A 14,878-nucleotide genomic window follows, 5' to 3' on the forward strand; every position below is an offset into this window, starting at 1 on the left:
CCTTCTTTTGTGCACAATCAGTGCAGATGGTCCAGAGTCCACAGGTTTCCTCTTCAACCCAAAGATTTTCTATAGGTTTTCGGTCTGGAGGCAAGATGAAGTCCACATTAGTGCTCGCTAGATGTGACCTAGGTGTCAAATGCAGAGGTAGTAATGTTGAAACCAGACTGATATTTTTACATTTAAATGTTATTTAAATATAAAACTTTATAGTGAAACATTCCACAGAGTGACTTTTACTGTTCATTGTTATTAGATTAGAGGTGCAAATAACAAAGCCTTTTATGCTAAAACCGTCTTATGATTCAAAACTGGAGCATAAGCTCCTAACTCTATGGCAAAGCTAACTGGACATGCTAACTACCAGGAACTCCCTCTCTAGAAGCACATTACTGCACACATGATGACAGCCTAAAGACGTCACCTGCTGCAGGAGTCTCCAGCTCCAGTCCTCAGAGCTTCTGCCTTGCAGCTTTTAGATGCATCCCCGATCCAGCACAGCTGAATCAAATACAGGTCCTTCTCAAAATATTAGCATATTGTGATAAAGTTTATTATTTTCCATAATGTCATGATGAAAATTTAACATTCATATATTTTAGATTCATTGCACACTAACTGAAATATTTCAGGTCTTTTATTGTCTTAATACGGATGATTTTGGCATACAGCTCATGAAAACCCAAAATTCCTATCTCACAAAATTAGCATATCATTAAAAGGGTCTCTAAACGAGCTATGAACCTAATCATCTGAATCAACGAGTTAATTCTAAACACCTGCAAAAGATTCCCGAGGCCTTTAAAACTCCCAGCCTGGTTCATCACTCAAAACCCCAATCATGGGTAAGACTGCCGACCTGACTGCTGTCCAGAAGGCCACTATTGACACCCTCAAGCAAGAGGGTAAGACACAGAAAGAAATTTCTGAACGAATAGGCTGTTCCCAGAGTGCTGTATCAAGGCACCTCAGTGGGAAGTCTGTGGGAAGGAAAAGGTGTGGCAGAAAACGCTGCACAACGAGAAGAGGTGACCGGACCCTCAAGAAGATTGTGGAGAAGGGCCGATTCCAGACCTTGGGGGACCTGCGGAAGCAGTGGACGGAGTCTGGAGTAGAAACATCCAGAGCCACCGTGCACAGGCGTGTGCAGGAAATGGGCTAAAGGTGCCGCATTCCCCAGGTCAAGCCACTTTTGAACCAGAAACAGCGGCAGAAGCGCCTGACCTGGGCTACAGAGAAGCAGCACTGGACTGTTGCTCAGTGGTCCAAAGTACTTTTTTCGGATGAAAGCAAATTCTGCATGTCATTCGGAAATCAAGGTGCCAGAGTCTGGAGGAAGACTGGGGAGAAGGAAATGCCAAAATGCCAGAAGTCCAGTGTCAAGTACCCACAGTCAGTGATGGTCTGGGGTGCCGTGTCAGCTGCTGGTGTTGGTCCACTGTGTTTTATCAAGGGCAGGGTCAATGCAGCTAGCTATCAGGAGATTTTGGAGCACTTCATGCTTCCATCTGCTGAAAAGCTTTATGGAGATGAAGATTTCATTTATCAGCACGACCTGGCACCTGCTCACAGTGCCAAAACCACTGGTAAATGGTTTACTGACCATGGTATCACTGTGCTCAATTGGCCTGCCAACTCTCCTGACCTGAACCCCATAGAGAATCTGTGGGATATTGTGAAGAGAACGTTGAGAGACTCAAGACCCAACACTCTGGATGAGCTAAAGGCCGCTATCGAAGCATCCTGGGCCTCCATAAGACCTCAGCAGTGCCACAGGCTGATTGCCTCCACGCCGCATTGAAGCAGTCATTTCTGCAAAAGGATTCCCGACCAAGTATTGAGTGCATAACTGTACATGATTATTTCAAGGTTGACGTTTTTTGTATTAAAAACACTTTTCTTTTATTGATCGGATGAAATATGATAATTTTGTGAGATAGGAATTTTGGGTTTTCATGAGCTGTATGCCAAAATCATCCGTATTAAGACAATAAAAGACCTGAAATATTTCAGTTAGTGTGCAATGAATCTAAAATATATGAATGTTAAATTTTCATCATGACATTATGGAAAATAATGAACTTTATCACAATATGCTAATATTTTGAGAAGGACCTGTATTCTAAAGTTGAATGCAAATCCATGTGTTTGACTGCTGAAGCTGGGTCCAAACTGGGTCATACAAGCCATGAAGTAACATTTTATGAGGAAGAATAGGCCAAATTTACTCCTTAGTGATTAAAGAGACTAAGGAGTGATTGAACAATTACTGCTAAAGTTGTTAAAACATCGGGCGTACTTAGTTTTTTAAGGGATTATATTAACAGTCATAGACAAATAGGTTTTTTCCATGACTGCATAAAGAAAATGTGTGAATCTACTCTAACATACAACATGAGCGAACAGGCTTGTAGGAAAACGTTTCATAGACCTTCTCTGGCCTTATTTTATCCAAGTAAATCTTCTGCTGAGGTGAATCTGCCACAGAAGAGCTCCATAGAGCTTTTTTTCATCAGGTCCTGCATCCATCTGAGCCCTCACAGACCCTGGACCCTCTGGTTTTTCCTGCCTTAACAGTAACGCTTCCGTATCGTCTGCACGTCGATATTTACAGATAAAAATGTCTCTGGAAGATCAATCTTTTCAATTGTGCTTCCAGGTGTTTTCTGTGCTTACTGTGAATTCTCCGCCTCAGGTTCAGCTGGATTCACACATGAGCTACATGTATCAGAAACCTGACAGAGACGTGAGAAGGTGTTTGCTATTCAGTGTGACTAATACAGATATATAAGTAAACACATGCAGCTCCACAGAAATTATTGATGCATTTCTTTCATAGTGTTCACTGGAACCCACCTTCTGTACTTGTAATATTCTCACAACATGTCACTAAACCCCAGAGCTTTTAAACACACCAATAGATGAGAAACCTATATTTTAGAAAGACTATGTTAAGGTTAAGTCCTGAAGGACCCCTTGAAGTACCAGAGCAGCCAGGAACAAGGGCTGGTGGCTGCAGATGTTTTCCCACATTTACCTCTGAAGTCTTCCAAGTTTGAAAACCAATGGGATTTGCTACTTGATGTGGTCAGTGACCAGGCTAGCATGCATGCTAATATCCATACATTTATCTGCATTTTGTACTTAAATCATACGTTGGTGTGTGCCTGATTGATTTTATCAAATAGAAATCATCAGAGGTGCAAATTACTTTTTGTTGCTGCCCTTTTTATTTCAGGTTTTATTTTTAGGGCAGCCATATTGGATTTTGAGGACAGGGTTGGTGAGAAACATCTGACTGGCACAATTCTGATTTCTAGGAACCTTTCTACTCATTTTTTTAACTTCAAAGTTTACATACATATTGAACACAATTAAATTACATCATTTAACTAGTCAAATGTAGTTTGTTTTGTTTTTAATGACAGAACAGACAAAAACTTGAACAAGACCATGTCCTGCTGTAGTACGCTTTTAAAATGTCTGTAAATATATTCATGTTGGCAGGACTTGTTTTTAAACATTTCAGAACCCCTGCTTTAATTTTAAAAGTTGTCAGAACTTTTGAATTTATCAAGAAGCCCACACATTTCTCTGACAACTAAAAAAAATACATCAAGACCACTGTAATCTTCTTGGTATCTTGTATAGACCTTTATAAAAATATAAATCTAATGCAAATGTGACACCTGATTTAAGCTGTTTGAGTACTGCTGGTAAGATACTGACTACTTATGAACCCTCTGAGAACCCAACCTCAAAATATCTGATCAAGTATTTTCCTAACATATTCAGCTGCATCATTATGAAAAGAGGCTTTAATAAACTGTCACTGTTAACTGTCGATATAATATTATTGCTGGATATGTAAATGCAACAGATTAACAGGTTTTAAAGTAATTACTTGAAGCAACTTATGTTAACTGTTTTATAAGATCTTGATGAATTAATTAGTTGTTCACAAGAGCTCTCTGATCAACTGTTTGGTCAGCTTTGTATTTTTGGACTAAAAAACAACACAATATAATAAAACTGGGTCAGTGTGTGTGTGTGTGTGTGTGTGTGTGTGTGTTCCTGTTTTGGTATCACAGTGAGAACCAATTTTCCAATATCAACATCAAATTGAGGACCGTTTGTACCAAAGTGACGACATTTTGCTGGTCCTCACGACCTACTTTGCTAACTGTTTAGGACTAAGGTGTGAATTGAGTTTAGGTTAAGGTTAGAGTTAGGCATGAACTGGTCATTTTTAGGTTTAGGGTTATTGTCAGGGTTAGGGCATAGAAAGGGTTGAAAATGACTGAAAGTCAATGGAAGTCAATGGGAGTCAACACATGCTCCTCACTACATATAGCAAAACAAGAGTGTGTGTGGGTGTGTGTGTGTGTGTGTTTCCAACTTCTATTTGGAAAGACTGAAGCTACAGTTTGCGGCATTGGCCAAAGAAACAGTCAAATCGTTTAATCTGTTAGAGAGGGCTCAGCTGTGTTTTCATGAGGAAAAGTGAAAGAGCAAATCCTTATAGATTTTGATGATGAAGAATGTAACAGAGCACATCTTATCTGAAACAAAACTGTTATGGAAATCTAATCAGGGAGAAAGCAGACAACCAATTCAATCAATTTATTGTTGGTGACCTTAACACTGAGTCCAGTTACATTACAGCAGTCTTCAGTTGTTTTTCCTTATATTTTCTTTCATGTTTGTTTTTTTATATATTAGTTTTAGTTACAGTGTTAACTGTGCTTATTATAGTTAATTTTTTTAAATAATTCCTTTCAGAAAAATTTTGGAAATAGTCCTTTAGATAGATTAGATTTTTTTTAACCAGGGTTCTATTGAGTCAATATCTTACCACCAAAGGTATGTAATTCTCTAGAACCAGACCGAATCATCTGAACAAACAAAGATCACATGTGGGACTCATCAAAGCTCTATTCTCGTGCCCCTTTTATTAGACATTTGCAGTGCTTGCAAAAGTATTAATTCAACTTGGCATGTTTCATGTTTTGTTGCTTCACAATCTGGAATTAATATAGATTGAGAGTTTTCCCCATTTTATTTACTGAACATGCCTACATTTTTGAAGATTTATTTATTTCTTATTGTGAAGTAAACAACAAATAGGAGAAAATAACAGAAAACATCATTGTGCACAACTGTTTATCCCACCTAAAGTCAGTGCATTGTAAAGCCACCTTTTGCAGCAATTACAACTTCAGGTGACTTTGGATAAGTCTCTATGAGCTTTGCCACATCTTCCACTGGGATCTTCACTCATGCCTCAAAGCAAAACTGCTCCAGCTCCTTCATGTTGCGTAGTTTTCATCACTGAACAACGATCTTCCAGTCTAACCATAGATTCCTAAAAGCCAAAGGTTAAAGGTAAACAGGGTGACTGGGGGGGCGTTGTCTTGTCATGTCTCTTATGAAATAACATTAAATAGCATTATTAATGCATGTTTTCATTAGGTGTCAGTGGAGGACACCCCCTCTGCACATGCCTGGTGTTGTCCTTGGCTAAAAGGTTACATTTTAGTTTCATCTGACCAGAGCACCTTCCTCCATACATTTGGGGAGTCGCCCACGGGCCTATTGGCAAACTCAAAATGTGCATCTTGGTTTTAACACCGAGTAATGGCTTTTTTCTGGCCACTTTTTCATAAAGCCCTGCTCTATGGAGTGTATGGGTTATTGTGGTCCTGTAGACAGATGCTCCAGTCTCTGCTGTAGAGCTCTGCAACTCCTTCAAGGTTACCTTTGGTCTCTGATTAATGCCCTCCTTGCCTGGTCTGTGAATTTTGGTGGGCGGCCCCCTGTTGGCAGATTTCTTGTAGTATTATGTGCTTTCCATTTGAAGATGATGCTTTAATGGGGATCTAAGGGAACATCATAGATTTGGGTATTTTTTTTATAACCCCACATCTTGTACTTGTTGGGCAACAACTTTGTCCCTGACTTGTTTGGAGAGTTCCTTGGTCTTCATGGTGTGATGCCTGTTGCTTAGTGGTTTTACAGCCTCTGGTTATGTGACTTTTGAACATAATTGGTTGCACCAGAAAGGGGTGGATACATATGTACAGGGGTTGGACAATGAAACCGAAACACCTGGTTTTAGACCACAATAATTTATTAGTATGGTGCAGGGCCTCCTTTTGCGGCCAATACAGCGTCAATTCATCTTGGGAATGACATATACAAGTCCTGCACAGTGGTCAGAGCGATTTTAAGCCATTCTTCTTGCAGGATAGTGGCCAGGTCACTACGTGATACTGGTGGAGGAAAACGTTTCCTGACTCGCTCCTCCAAAACACCCCAAAGTGGCTCAATAATATTTAGATTTGGTGACTGTGCAGGCCATGGGAGATGTTCAACTTCACTTTTATGTTCATCAAACCAATCTTTCACCAGTCTTGCTGTGTGTATTGGTGCATTGTCATCCTGATACACGGCACCGCCTTCATGATACAATGTTTGAACCATTGGATGCACATGGTCCTCAAGAATGGTTCGGTAGTCCTTGGCAGTGACGCGTCCATCTAGCACAAGTATTGGGCCAAGGGACTGCCATGATATGGCAGCCCAAACCATCACTGATCCACCCCCATGCTTCACTCTGAGCATGCAACAGTCTGGGTGGTATGCTTCTTTGGGGCTTCTCCACACCGTAACTCTCCCGAATGTGGGGAAAACAGTAAAGGTGGACTCATCAGAGAACAATACATGTTTCACATTGTCCACAGCCCAAGATTTGCGCTCCTTGCACCATTGAAACCGACGTTTGGCATTGGCATGAGTGACCAAAGGTTTGGTTATAGCAGCCCGGCCGTGTATATTGACCCTGTGGAGCTCCCGACGGACAGTTCTGGTGGAAACAGGAGAGTTGAGGTGCACATTTAATTCTGCCGTGATTTGGGCAGCTGTGGTTTTATATTTTTTGGATACAATCCGGGTTAGCACCCGAACATCCCTTTCAGACAGCTTCCTCTTGCGTCCACAGTTAATCCTGTTGGATGTGGTTCGTCCTTCTTGGTGGTATGCTGACATTACCCTGGATACCGTGGCTCTTGATACATCACAAAGACTTGCTGTCTTGGTCACAGATGCGCCAGCGAGACGTGCACCAACAATTTGTCCTCTTTTGAACTCTGGTATGTCACCCATAATGTTGTGTGCATTTCAATATTTTGAACAAAACTGTGCTCTTACCCTGCTAATTGAACCTTCACACTCTGCTCTTACTGGTGCAATGTGCAATCAATGAAGACTGGTTACCAGGCTGGTCCAATTTAGCCATGAAACCTCCCACACTAAAATGACAGGTGTTTCAGTTTCATTGTCCAACCCCTGTATATGCAAATTTGCTATCTATCTATCTATCTATCTATCTATCTATCTATCTATCTATCTATCTATCTATCTATCTATCTATCTATCTATCTATCTATCTATCTATCTATCTATCTATCTATCTATCTATCTATCTATCTATCTATCTATCTATCTATCTATCTATCTATCTGTCTATCTATACATTCATCTCACTTTACCAACTTAGAGTAGGTTTGCGTAGATCCATCACATAAAATAGTATGAAAAAGATTTAAATTACAAACTGGAAAGTAACAAGATATATAAAAAGCCAAGGGGAGGTGAATACTTTTGCAAGGCACTGTATATGATCACCCTAGCTCAGATTATGGAGTACTAAATCATTTATTACTACATCTATGCCGATAACCACTTGGCCATAGTCTGCTACAGTCACGGAGTCAGTGTGTCCAACATATCTGAATGGGTTAGAATTTCCTCCAGCTTCTTGCAGGAAAGAGATGACATCTGCTTTCAGTTAGGCCCACTGAAGCTGTAGCTAAAAAACTAAACAACAGCAGGTAAGATACTGACTGCTTATAACTGGTTAACAAAACCCCATTTCAAATAATCTACCAGCTGCTTTTGACACTTCCAGCTGGATAAAACTGTTACCTTCAATATAATGTATCTTAGTGTACTGTTATCTTAGCCACAGCAGATATGAAGTTATTGCTGTGTATGTAAAGACAATAAAATGCGATATTCTGGCCTGTATTATAAAGTCATATCTAGATGCAATAAACGAAATGAAATTTTCATGTATGATATGAAGCCCTGTTCCTCCTGATAGAGCATTTGGTTGCCAAACCTGAAGCCACGCCCCCTATGGCTGTCATCACGGAAGAGAAAGAAAACTTGGCTTCAAAATAAAAGTCTCACAGCAGAATTGATGTGAACAATATGTTTGATCTAATAAGCACAGGTTGAAAAAAACTACATTTGTAAAGTGTTTTAAAAGCCCCCAAGCTGTGCACCCCATACATCTGCTGTTGGTCTGGATGTCATCCTACTGAGGCTGATTTTGTTTCAGGGCGGAAACAGAGAGAGATGTGACTCTGAGGAATTGATGCCTGACTGTCAGAGCATTCTGTGTATGGGTGTGTGTGTGTGTGTGTATGTATGTAGACACACGGGGCAAAGTTTACTGCCCACTCTGGATTTCACAGCGTATCTCTCCGTCAGAGCACGCAGACGGGCTCCAGCAGAGACAGCAGCGTGTCAGCGGGCTGTGCGCAGCATGTAGTCGCTGTGTGGTGGATACATTCTGTCAGCTTTGTGCATCACAGGTGTTCTCCTACCTGTTCTCACTCTGCCCCTCTCTACACGGACCCGTCTGCCTGTGACCCGCCACCATGGGGGGAAATCTGGGCTGTCATCGCTCCATCCCCAGGGACCCCACTGACCTCAGCTGCGGGAAGCGCAAATTCAGTGCGGCATGCAATTTCAGCAACATCCTGGTCAACCATGAGCGGCTCAACATAAACACGGCCACCGAGGAGGAGCTCATGACTCTGCCGGGAGTCAACCGCACTGTTGCGCAGAACATCGTGGAGTACCGGGACTGCATCGGCGGCTTCAAAAAGGTGGAGGACCTCGCTCTGGTGAGTGGGATCGGAGCCACCAAGCTGGAGGCGATCAAGTTGGAAATCTGCGTCTCCTCCAGGACCAACTCGTCCCAGCATTCGCCATCGTCGTTGCGCAAAGACCTTGACCATCAGTCCTGCACCGGCATCAACATCAACACAGCCACCGCGGCGCAGCTTTTGAGTATCCGGGGCCTGACGGAGAAAATAGTCAAGAACATAGTGTCCTACAGGACAGAGCACGGCCCGTTCAGGAACATCGAGGACTTGGTGAGGGTCAATCAGATCAACAGCTCACTCCTGGACAAAATCCGCTTCCAGGTGTACGTGGAGCGCTCCAGGGCGCCCTCAACCAACACCAACGGAGGACTGACCAGTACCACAAAGTCCCAACCGAGCCCCACTTCTTTCAGTCTCCAAAGTGACGACCTCGAGCTCCCTCCGGGTGGTCCCGCACAGATCATCTCTGTGCGACCGAACGTGGAGCCGCCGCTCGGGTTGCGGGACGGGAAGCCCGTGGTGCGCCTGGCGACGTGGAGCCTGCAGGGCTGCTCCTGCGAGAAGGCCAACAACCCGGGGGTCAGGGAGGTGGTGTGCATGACCCTGCTGGAGAATGAGTGAGTATTGAGTGTTTAATTCATCAGAAAATGAATTACAAAATTAACTGTATAAGTATATGCTGTTTACTGATGTATTAACAAACCAAAAATATTGAAAATGTCTAGTTTTGATGCATTTACTTCGAAATATAATATAGGAATATCAAAAATCTGATTTTTCAGTATTTAACCTGCACCTCACCAATCAGAGCCGGAAACCGGCTGATTCCTTGTGTGCATCTTTATTTGTATCCATAATTAAGGCCAGTGGCAGCTCGAGGTTTAACTAGTCTGTTACCCCTCCACCTATATCCACCACTCATCAGAAGATCTTGTGCTGTCAGTTTCAGAATGTCTGCACGCTAGTTTTATGTCCTCTGATTAACACAAGTTAACATTTAACTAGTAGGGTGTTACTAGTTTGAATGTTTTTGGTATTTAATTTCCATAGTAATCTATAAACCTTTCCTGAGCTTAATGGATAACACAGGGTAAACATGTCCAGATAGAGTATTTCTTGATTGCCTCCTTGTTCTTTTAGTCAAATTTGAACTTAAGGAAATCTGGGGTCTGGCAATATTTTATTTCAGGGAACACAGTTTTCAGTAGTTTGTCCTAATATCTACAGTTCAGTGTTGTTTTTGGCAGCCATCTTAGTTTTAGTCTGCCTGGTTCACACAGCAAGATTTTCAAATTGTTGGTTAATTTTCAAAGCCTAAGATACCCCACACATGACACTCAAAAATCGTTTGTGATGTCCAGACACACTGCAAGCACAACACACCACACAAACAGATTTCCCTCAAACATTCAGATGTCAGACGAGAAATCTTGCAAACCCTCTCGAAATCAAATGTGAGTTCAGAGTAATTCCCTTCCATGTTTCTGCCACCTTGCTTTCTGATTGGCTGCATGTCACATTCAACAGGCTGCATGCTCATTTGTCCTTGGGGAACACCCCACACAGTAGGATATCAGGCCAAGACAATCCTACATGTTGAATATCCCCAGTTTGAGGTCGGAGCCTTCCTGACATTCTTCCGAGCAGACTAGAACACTCTTAACACAACACACACACATCAAAAATCGGCATAAAAGTCCTGCAGTCAGTTTTGGAAAAACAATATTGTTATTCCCTATCTCTGTATACAAAGTACACCTCCTGTAAAGGTCTACAGGTGAATACAAAACAATCAAATGTAGATATCATATCTTAAAGAACATTTATACACACAGGTCAGTCAGTCATCAGTCAGTCTTAGTCTGACTGACTGAATGACTTTATACACACAGGTATTATATATATATAGCCCATTTTATATTTAAAAAATCAATTTGACAAAATACTACCATATTAAGAAATAGCATGGTCTTAACTATTGAACAAGCAAAACAGAAATATGTTTTGATAGCTTATTAACCACATGACTGGCATCCACCCTGTACTTAAGCCCTCTGATCTTTCTTTAATGAGCAATGGCCAAAATTAAAATGTATCGGTATTGTTGAGGTTCTTTGCTTTGTGTGTGTGTGTCCAACTTTATTGTAAGCTTATTACAACCGGCAAATATCATGGTTGAGGATGCATGACGTCACTGATGTACCCTTAGTTAGCCTAAAGCTAGCAGACGTTACATGATAACAATGCAGATATAACTTGACCTGTTTAACATATCGCAGCATGCTGACAGTAAATAAAAACACAAAGAGATGGCCACACCATCAACATAGCTAAACATGCTGCTAATGTTACAGAAGCATTTTCCTCCATGTTTCAGACACTCACTCGAACATGGGTCAGTATGGCCACACACCACACGTGTTGCATTGTCAAATATTCCTACATGTTGTACACATAACAGTAACACACATAAGCTAATAAACTGACTTTAGCGCACCCAAGCTAACCGTAGCCTGAAGTTAGCAGGCCATTTGCGCCAGAAGCAATATGGAAAACTTTAAGCTTACTATTGAATGTGTCACAAGCTGATTATTGAGTGACATTGTATGTATATAATATGTAAATAGAACTTATTGTAACTTGCCTTCGTAATAAAATTAGCGTGGTGAACTTTCAGGTGCAGCTTAAGATTTGTTTCATTTTCCCACCTTGTTGTGGCCACATTGACCACCATCTCCTGCTACAATCCATTCGGTTTTTGGTTAGGATGTATCATATTTCAAATAAGTCCATTCATCCTTTCGTGGTTTCCTTCGTAGTACTTGCCGATACCGCTATGGTCCATCAATGAATCAGAACACTCATGGTAGTGGTGGGTGCGACCAAATAAAGATTGGATGGAACAGCATTGCAGATACATTTTAGCTTTTCACAGACAGATTACATGCACAATAGACAGAAATGTCATTTTGAACGTCTGACAGACCACCGACATTTTCATCTAGTCTCGTCTCGTCAACGAAAACACACGTCTTCTCTGGTTTAAGTCTTTAAAGAGGCATGTTGATCTCGTTGTCTCATTATTGCTATGAAAAAATGGGGTCAATAAAATAATTTCATAATTGTCGCTGTTGACGACAACAACACTGCTACAGTTTGGTAGATGAGAAAAAAAATGAGAAATACTAAAAATAATCATTTTAAGCATTATTCTGTGAGCATCCCTTCGTGTTTCACAAAGTGAATGGTGAATAAACAGGAAGTTCTTATTCTGTGCTACCTATCTCTGTCCAGAAAGCAGACTTCCATATGGAGGAGAAACAAAACTGAATGTAGTGTTCACAAGCAGCCATTTGTTCTTTTCATAAATAATTACTGTGTGCAACAAAAGTCTTCCCAGCTCAGGCAAACACAGCAGAAACTATCTAATAAAATTCAATTTTGAGGTGCTTTTAAGTGGTGATGGTTTTCCTATATGGGCTATCAGTACAACATGTCCTGTGTGAACTCAGGTTCTCTTGAGCCCCCCCAGGCCAGCTGTGGTGTTGGCCCTGATTAAGGCATTTATAAAGTAGGACCAGTTCTTTTTAGTGCCATGAGTGTCACAATCAGCCCGTTGAGATCTGAGATTTATCACAGCAGTGTGCAGCATCTTTGGTGTATGACTGCAATGACATTCCTCTTGTTCACACCCACTGCTGCCAAGCTGTCCTCTTCACTAGAAGAGAGGTTGTTTGCCATAGTAATGTCAACTAGTTTAATCGTCCCACTGAAAACTAATCAGGGTTTTATTACACCTAATTTATCTGAAAGGTTTGTTCCCTGGGATGAAACTAGAGTAGGTCCAGCTGTAGTAAAACAACAGTCTGAAGGCAGAACTTTACCTGGATCCAAGCTGTTGTTCTGAAGAAAGGGCTGGAGGTGATGAGGTCACTATTGCCCCTTTTCCGCTAGTCCCTTCTCAGCTCTGTTCAACACGGCTCTACTTGCTTTTTAGGCTTTTCCATCAGTAACGGTTATGTGGAACCGTTAATATTTCTAGTACCTGCCTGTTTACTGTTCCAAGCAAACCGACCCGTGATGAAAACGCAACGTCAGAAGGCTGTCGGTCACTGATTGGGATCGAAGACCGTGTCACTATTAACAGCATATTTTAATAACAGATTTCTTCAGCTGTTAAATCATTGTACTGCTGGGCGTATTGTGTATTTGACCACTATGGCAAGCTAGCATTAGGTAGCGTTAGCTTATCATCACACTATCCTTAGCTTGTACCGCTCTATGGCTTCCCTCTCTCTCCTGTACTTATCCAGAGTGTTTCTTGTTGCTCCCCGCAGCCTTTTCTGGCTTTCTTCTTTCACTCTGACTCGGCTTGAATGGAATAGAGTACGTACTAATGCAAAAGGGGCATGTGAGATTCGTACAGTATAACACCTTGCTATGCACACAAACATTTTAGCAGATTTAAACCATAACAGTTTAAAACATTGCTATACTTTAATACAACTTACGGGCCCAGGCCTTAGCCCTGAGTGTTCAGATTTAAAATGTTTCCTGAGAAAAGAAGAATTAGGACTGATTGCATTGTGTTTTCTGTCCATTCATTCAGTTAAATTCTTACTGTGTTTTTGCTATATATGTTCTACTGAGTTAGAAAACCAGATGACCAGTTTATGTGAATTCAGATAAAATGGCCTGCCTCGTCATCCAGTACGGTAGTGCCAAAACCTTTCCTCTTTTCCCATCCAGTCAAACACAGTTTGCTGGGTGTGACCACAGTTTTTCAGTGACAGTTGGCACCATGGCACACTGCTGGGAGCTGTGTCCTGGCTGCTGCTGAGCCTGAACCTGTTTGGAAGGCAGCAGGGAGGGAGGAGGTTTCTTTAGGGGACTTTTTCTCACAGAATGATGACTAACCTAATGTTTGACCTGTCAGTAAAGGCCTGCAGCTGTTTGATTTACTGTGTTTAATGCTATCATCCAGACTGGTTGTGTATTGTTGTCCCTCTCAGTGATGACAGACCCAAACAATCAGCTGGCACTAGAGATACACCTGGGATATAATGTGGGATAGAGATATATTTCTGTTTTTAAAAGAAAATGTAAAATTGTTATAATTCTGTATGAGTCATAATGCAGAATGACAGCTAAAATATGCTGCTCATGGACCTTTACTGAAGGAGATCATGGCCAATCATGCCTCTCTGTCTGCTGATCCAATGGACCACTCTGGGTTTGGCAGTTACCAGGAAACGGCCCTTGCCTGACTGCATTGTGGGACGTTTAATGTTTGGTAGAGGGAGGATAATGGTTTTGGACTGTTTTATTTATGAATTGGACTTGGCCCCTTAGTTCCAGTGAAAGGAACTCTTGATGCTTCAGCATACCTAGACATTTTGGATAATTTCTTGCTCTCAACTTTGTGAGAATAGTTTGAGGATGCTCCCTTCATGTTCTAGACATGGTTGATTGAGTTAGTTTAGAAGAACCTGACTGGCCTGCACAGAGTCCTGACCTCAACCTGATAAAAAAAAAAAAACTTCTAGATGGATTAGAGTCCAGACTGTGAACTAGGGCTTCATGCCCAGCATCAGTGGCTGACCTCACCGGTGCTCTCAGAAGAATGGTTAGACGTTCTCCTAAAACACACTACTAAACCTTGTGGAAAGCCTTCCCAGAAGATTTGTAGATGCCAAGATTGGATCAACAGCATATTAAGACCTGTAACCTATGAAACCCAAACCTATCAAAATGGGATCTCACTCAAATTAATATACAGGTCCTTCTCAAAATATTAGCATATTGTGATAAAGTTAATTATTTTCAACAATGTCATGATGAAAATTTAACATTCATATATTTTAGATTCATTGCACACTAACTGAAATATTTCAGGTCTTTTATTGTCTTAATACGGATAA

At 41.3% G+C, this 14,878-nt stretch overlaps 1 protein-coding gene across 1 annotated transcript in view; it reads left to right on the forward strand.

Moving 5' to 3' along the window:
- Nucleotides 1–8,484: 8,484 nt before the first annotated feature.
- The window catches only part of eepd1 (endonuclease/exonuclease/phosphatase family domain containing 1), a 37,785-nt gene continuing 31,391 nt past the window's right edge, over nucleotides 8,485–14,878 (forward strand). The window contains exon 1 of the mRNA XM_047384668.1: nucleotides 8,485–9,574. Within this exon, the coding sequence (XP_047240624.1) occupies nucleotides 8,727–9,574 (848 nt within the window). The 5' untranslated portion in view covers nucleotides 8,485–8,726. The remainder of the gene's footprint in view (nucleotides 9,575–14,878) is intronic.

The sequence above is a fragment of the Girardinichthys multiradiatus genome, chromosome 13 (genome assembly GCF_021462225.1).
Source record: "Girardinichthys multiradiatus isolate DD_20200921_A chromosome 13, DD_fGirMul_XY1, whole genome shotgun sequence".
Classification (NCBI taxonomy): domain Eukaryota; kingdom Metazoa; phylum Chordata; class Actinopteri; order Cyprinodontiformes; family Goodeidae; genus Girardinichthys; species Girardinichthys multiradiatus.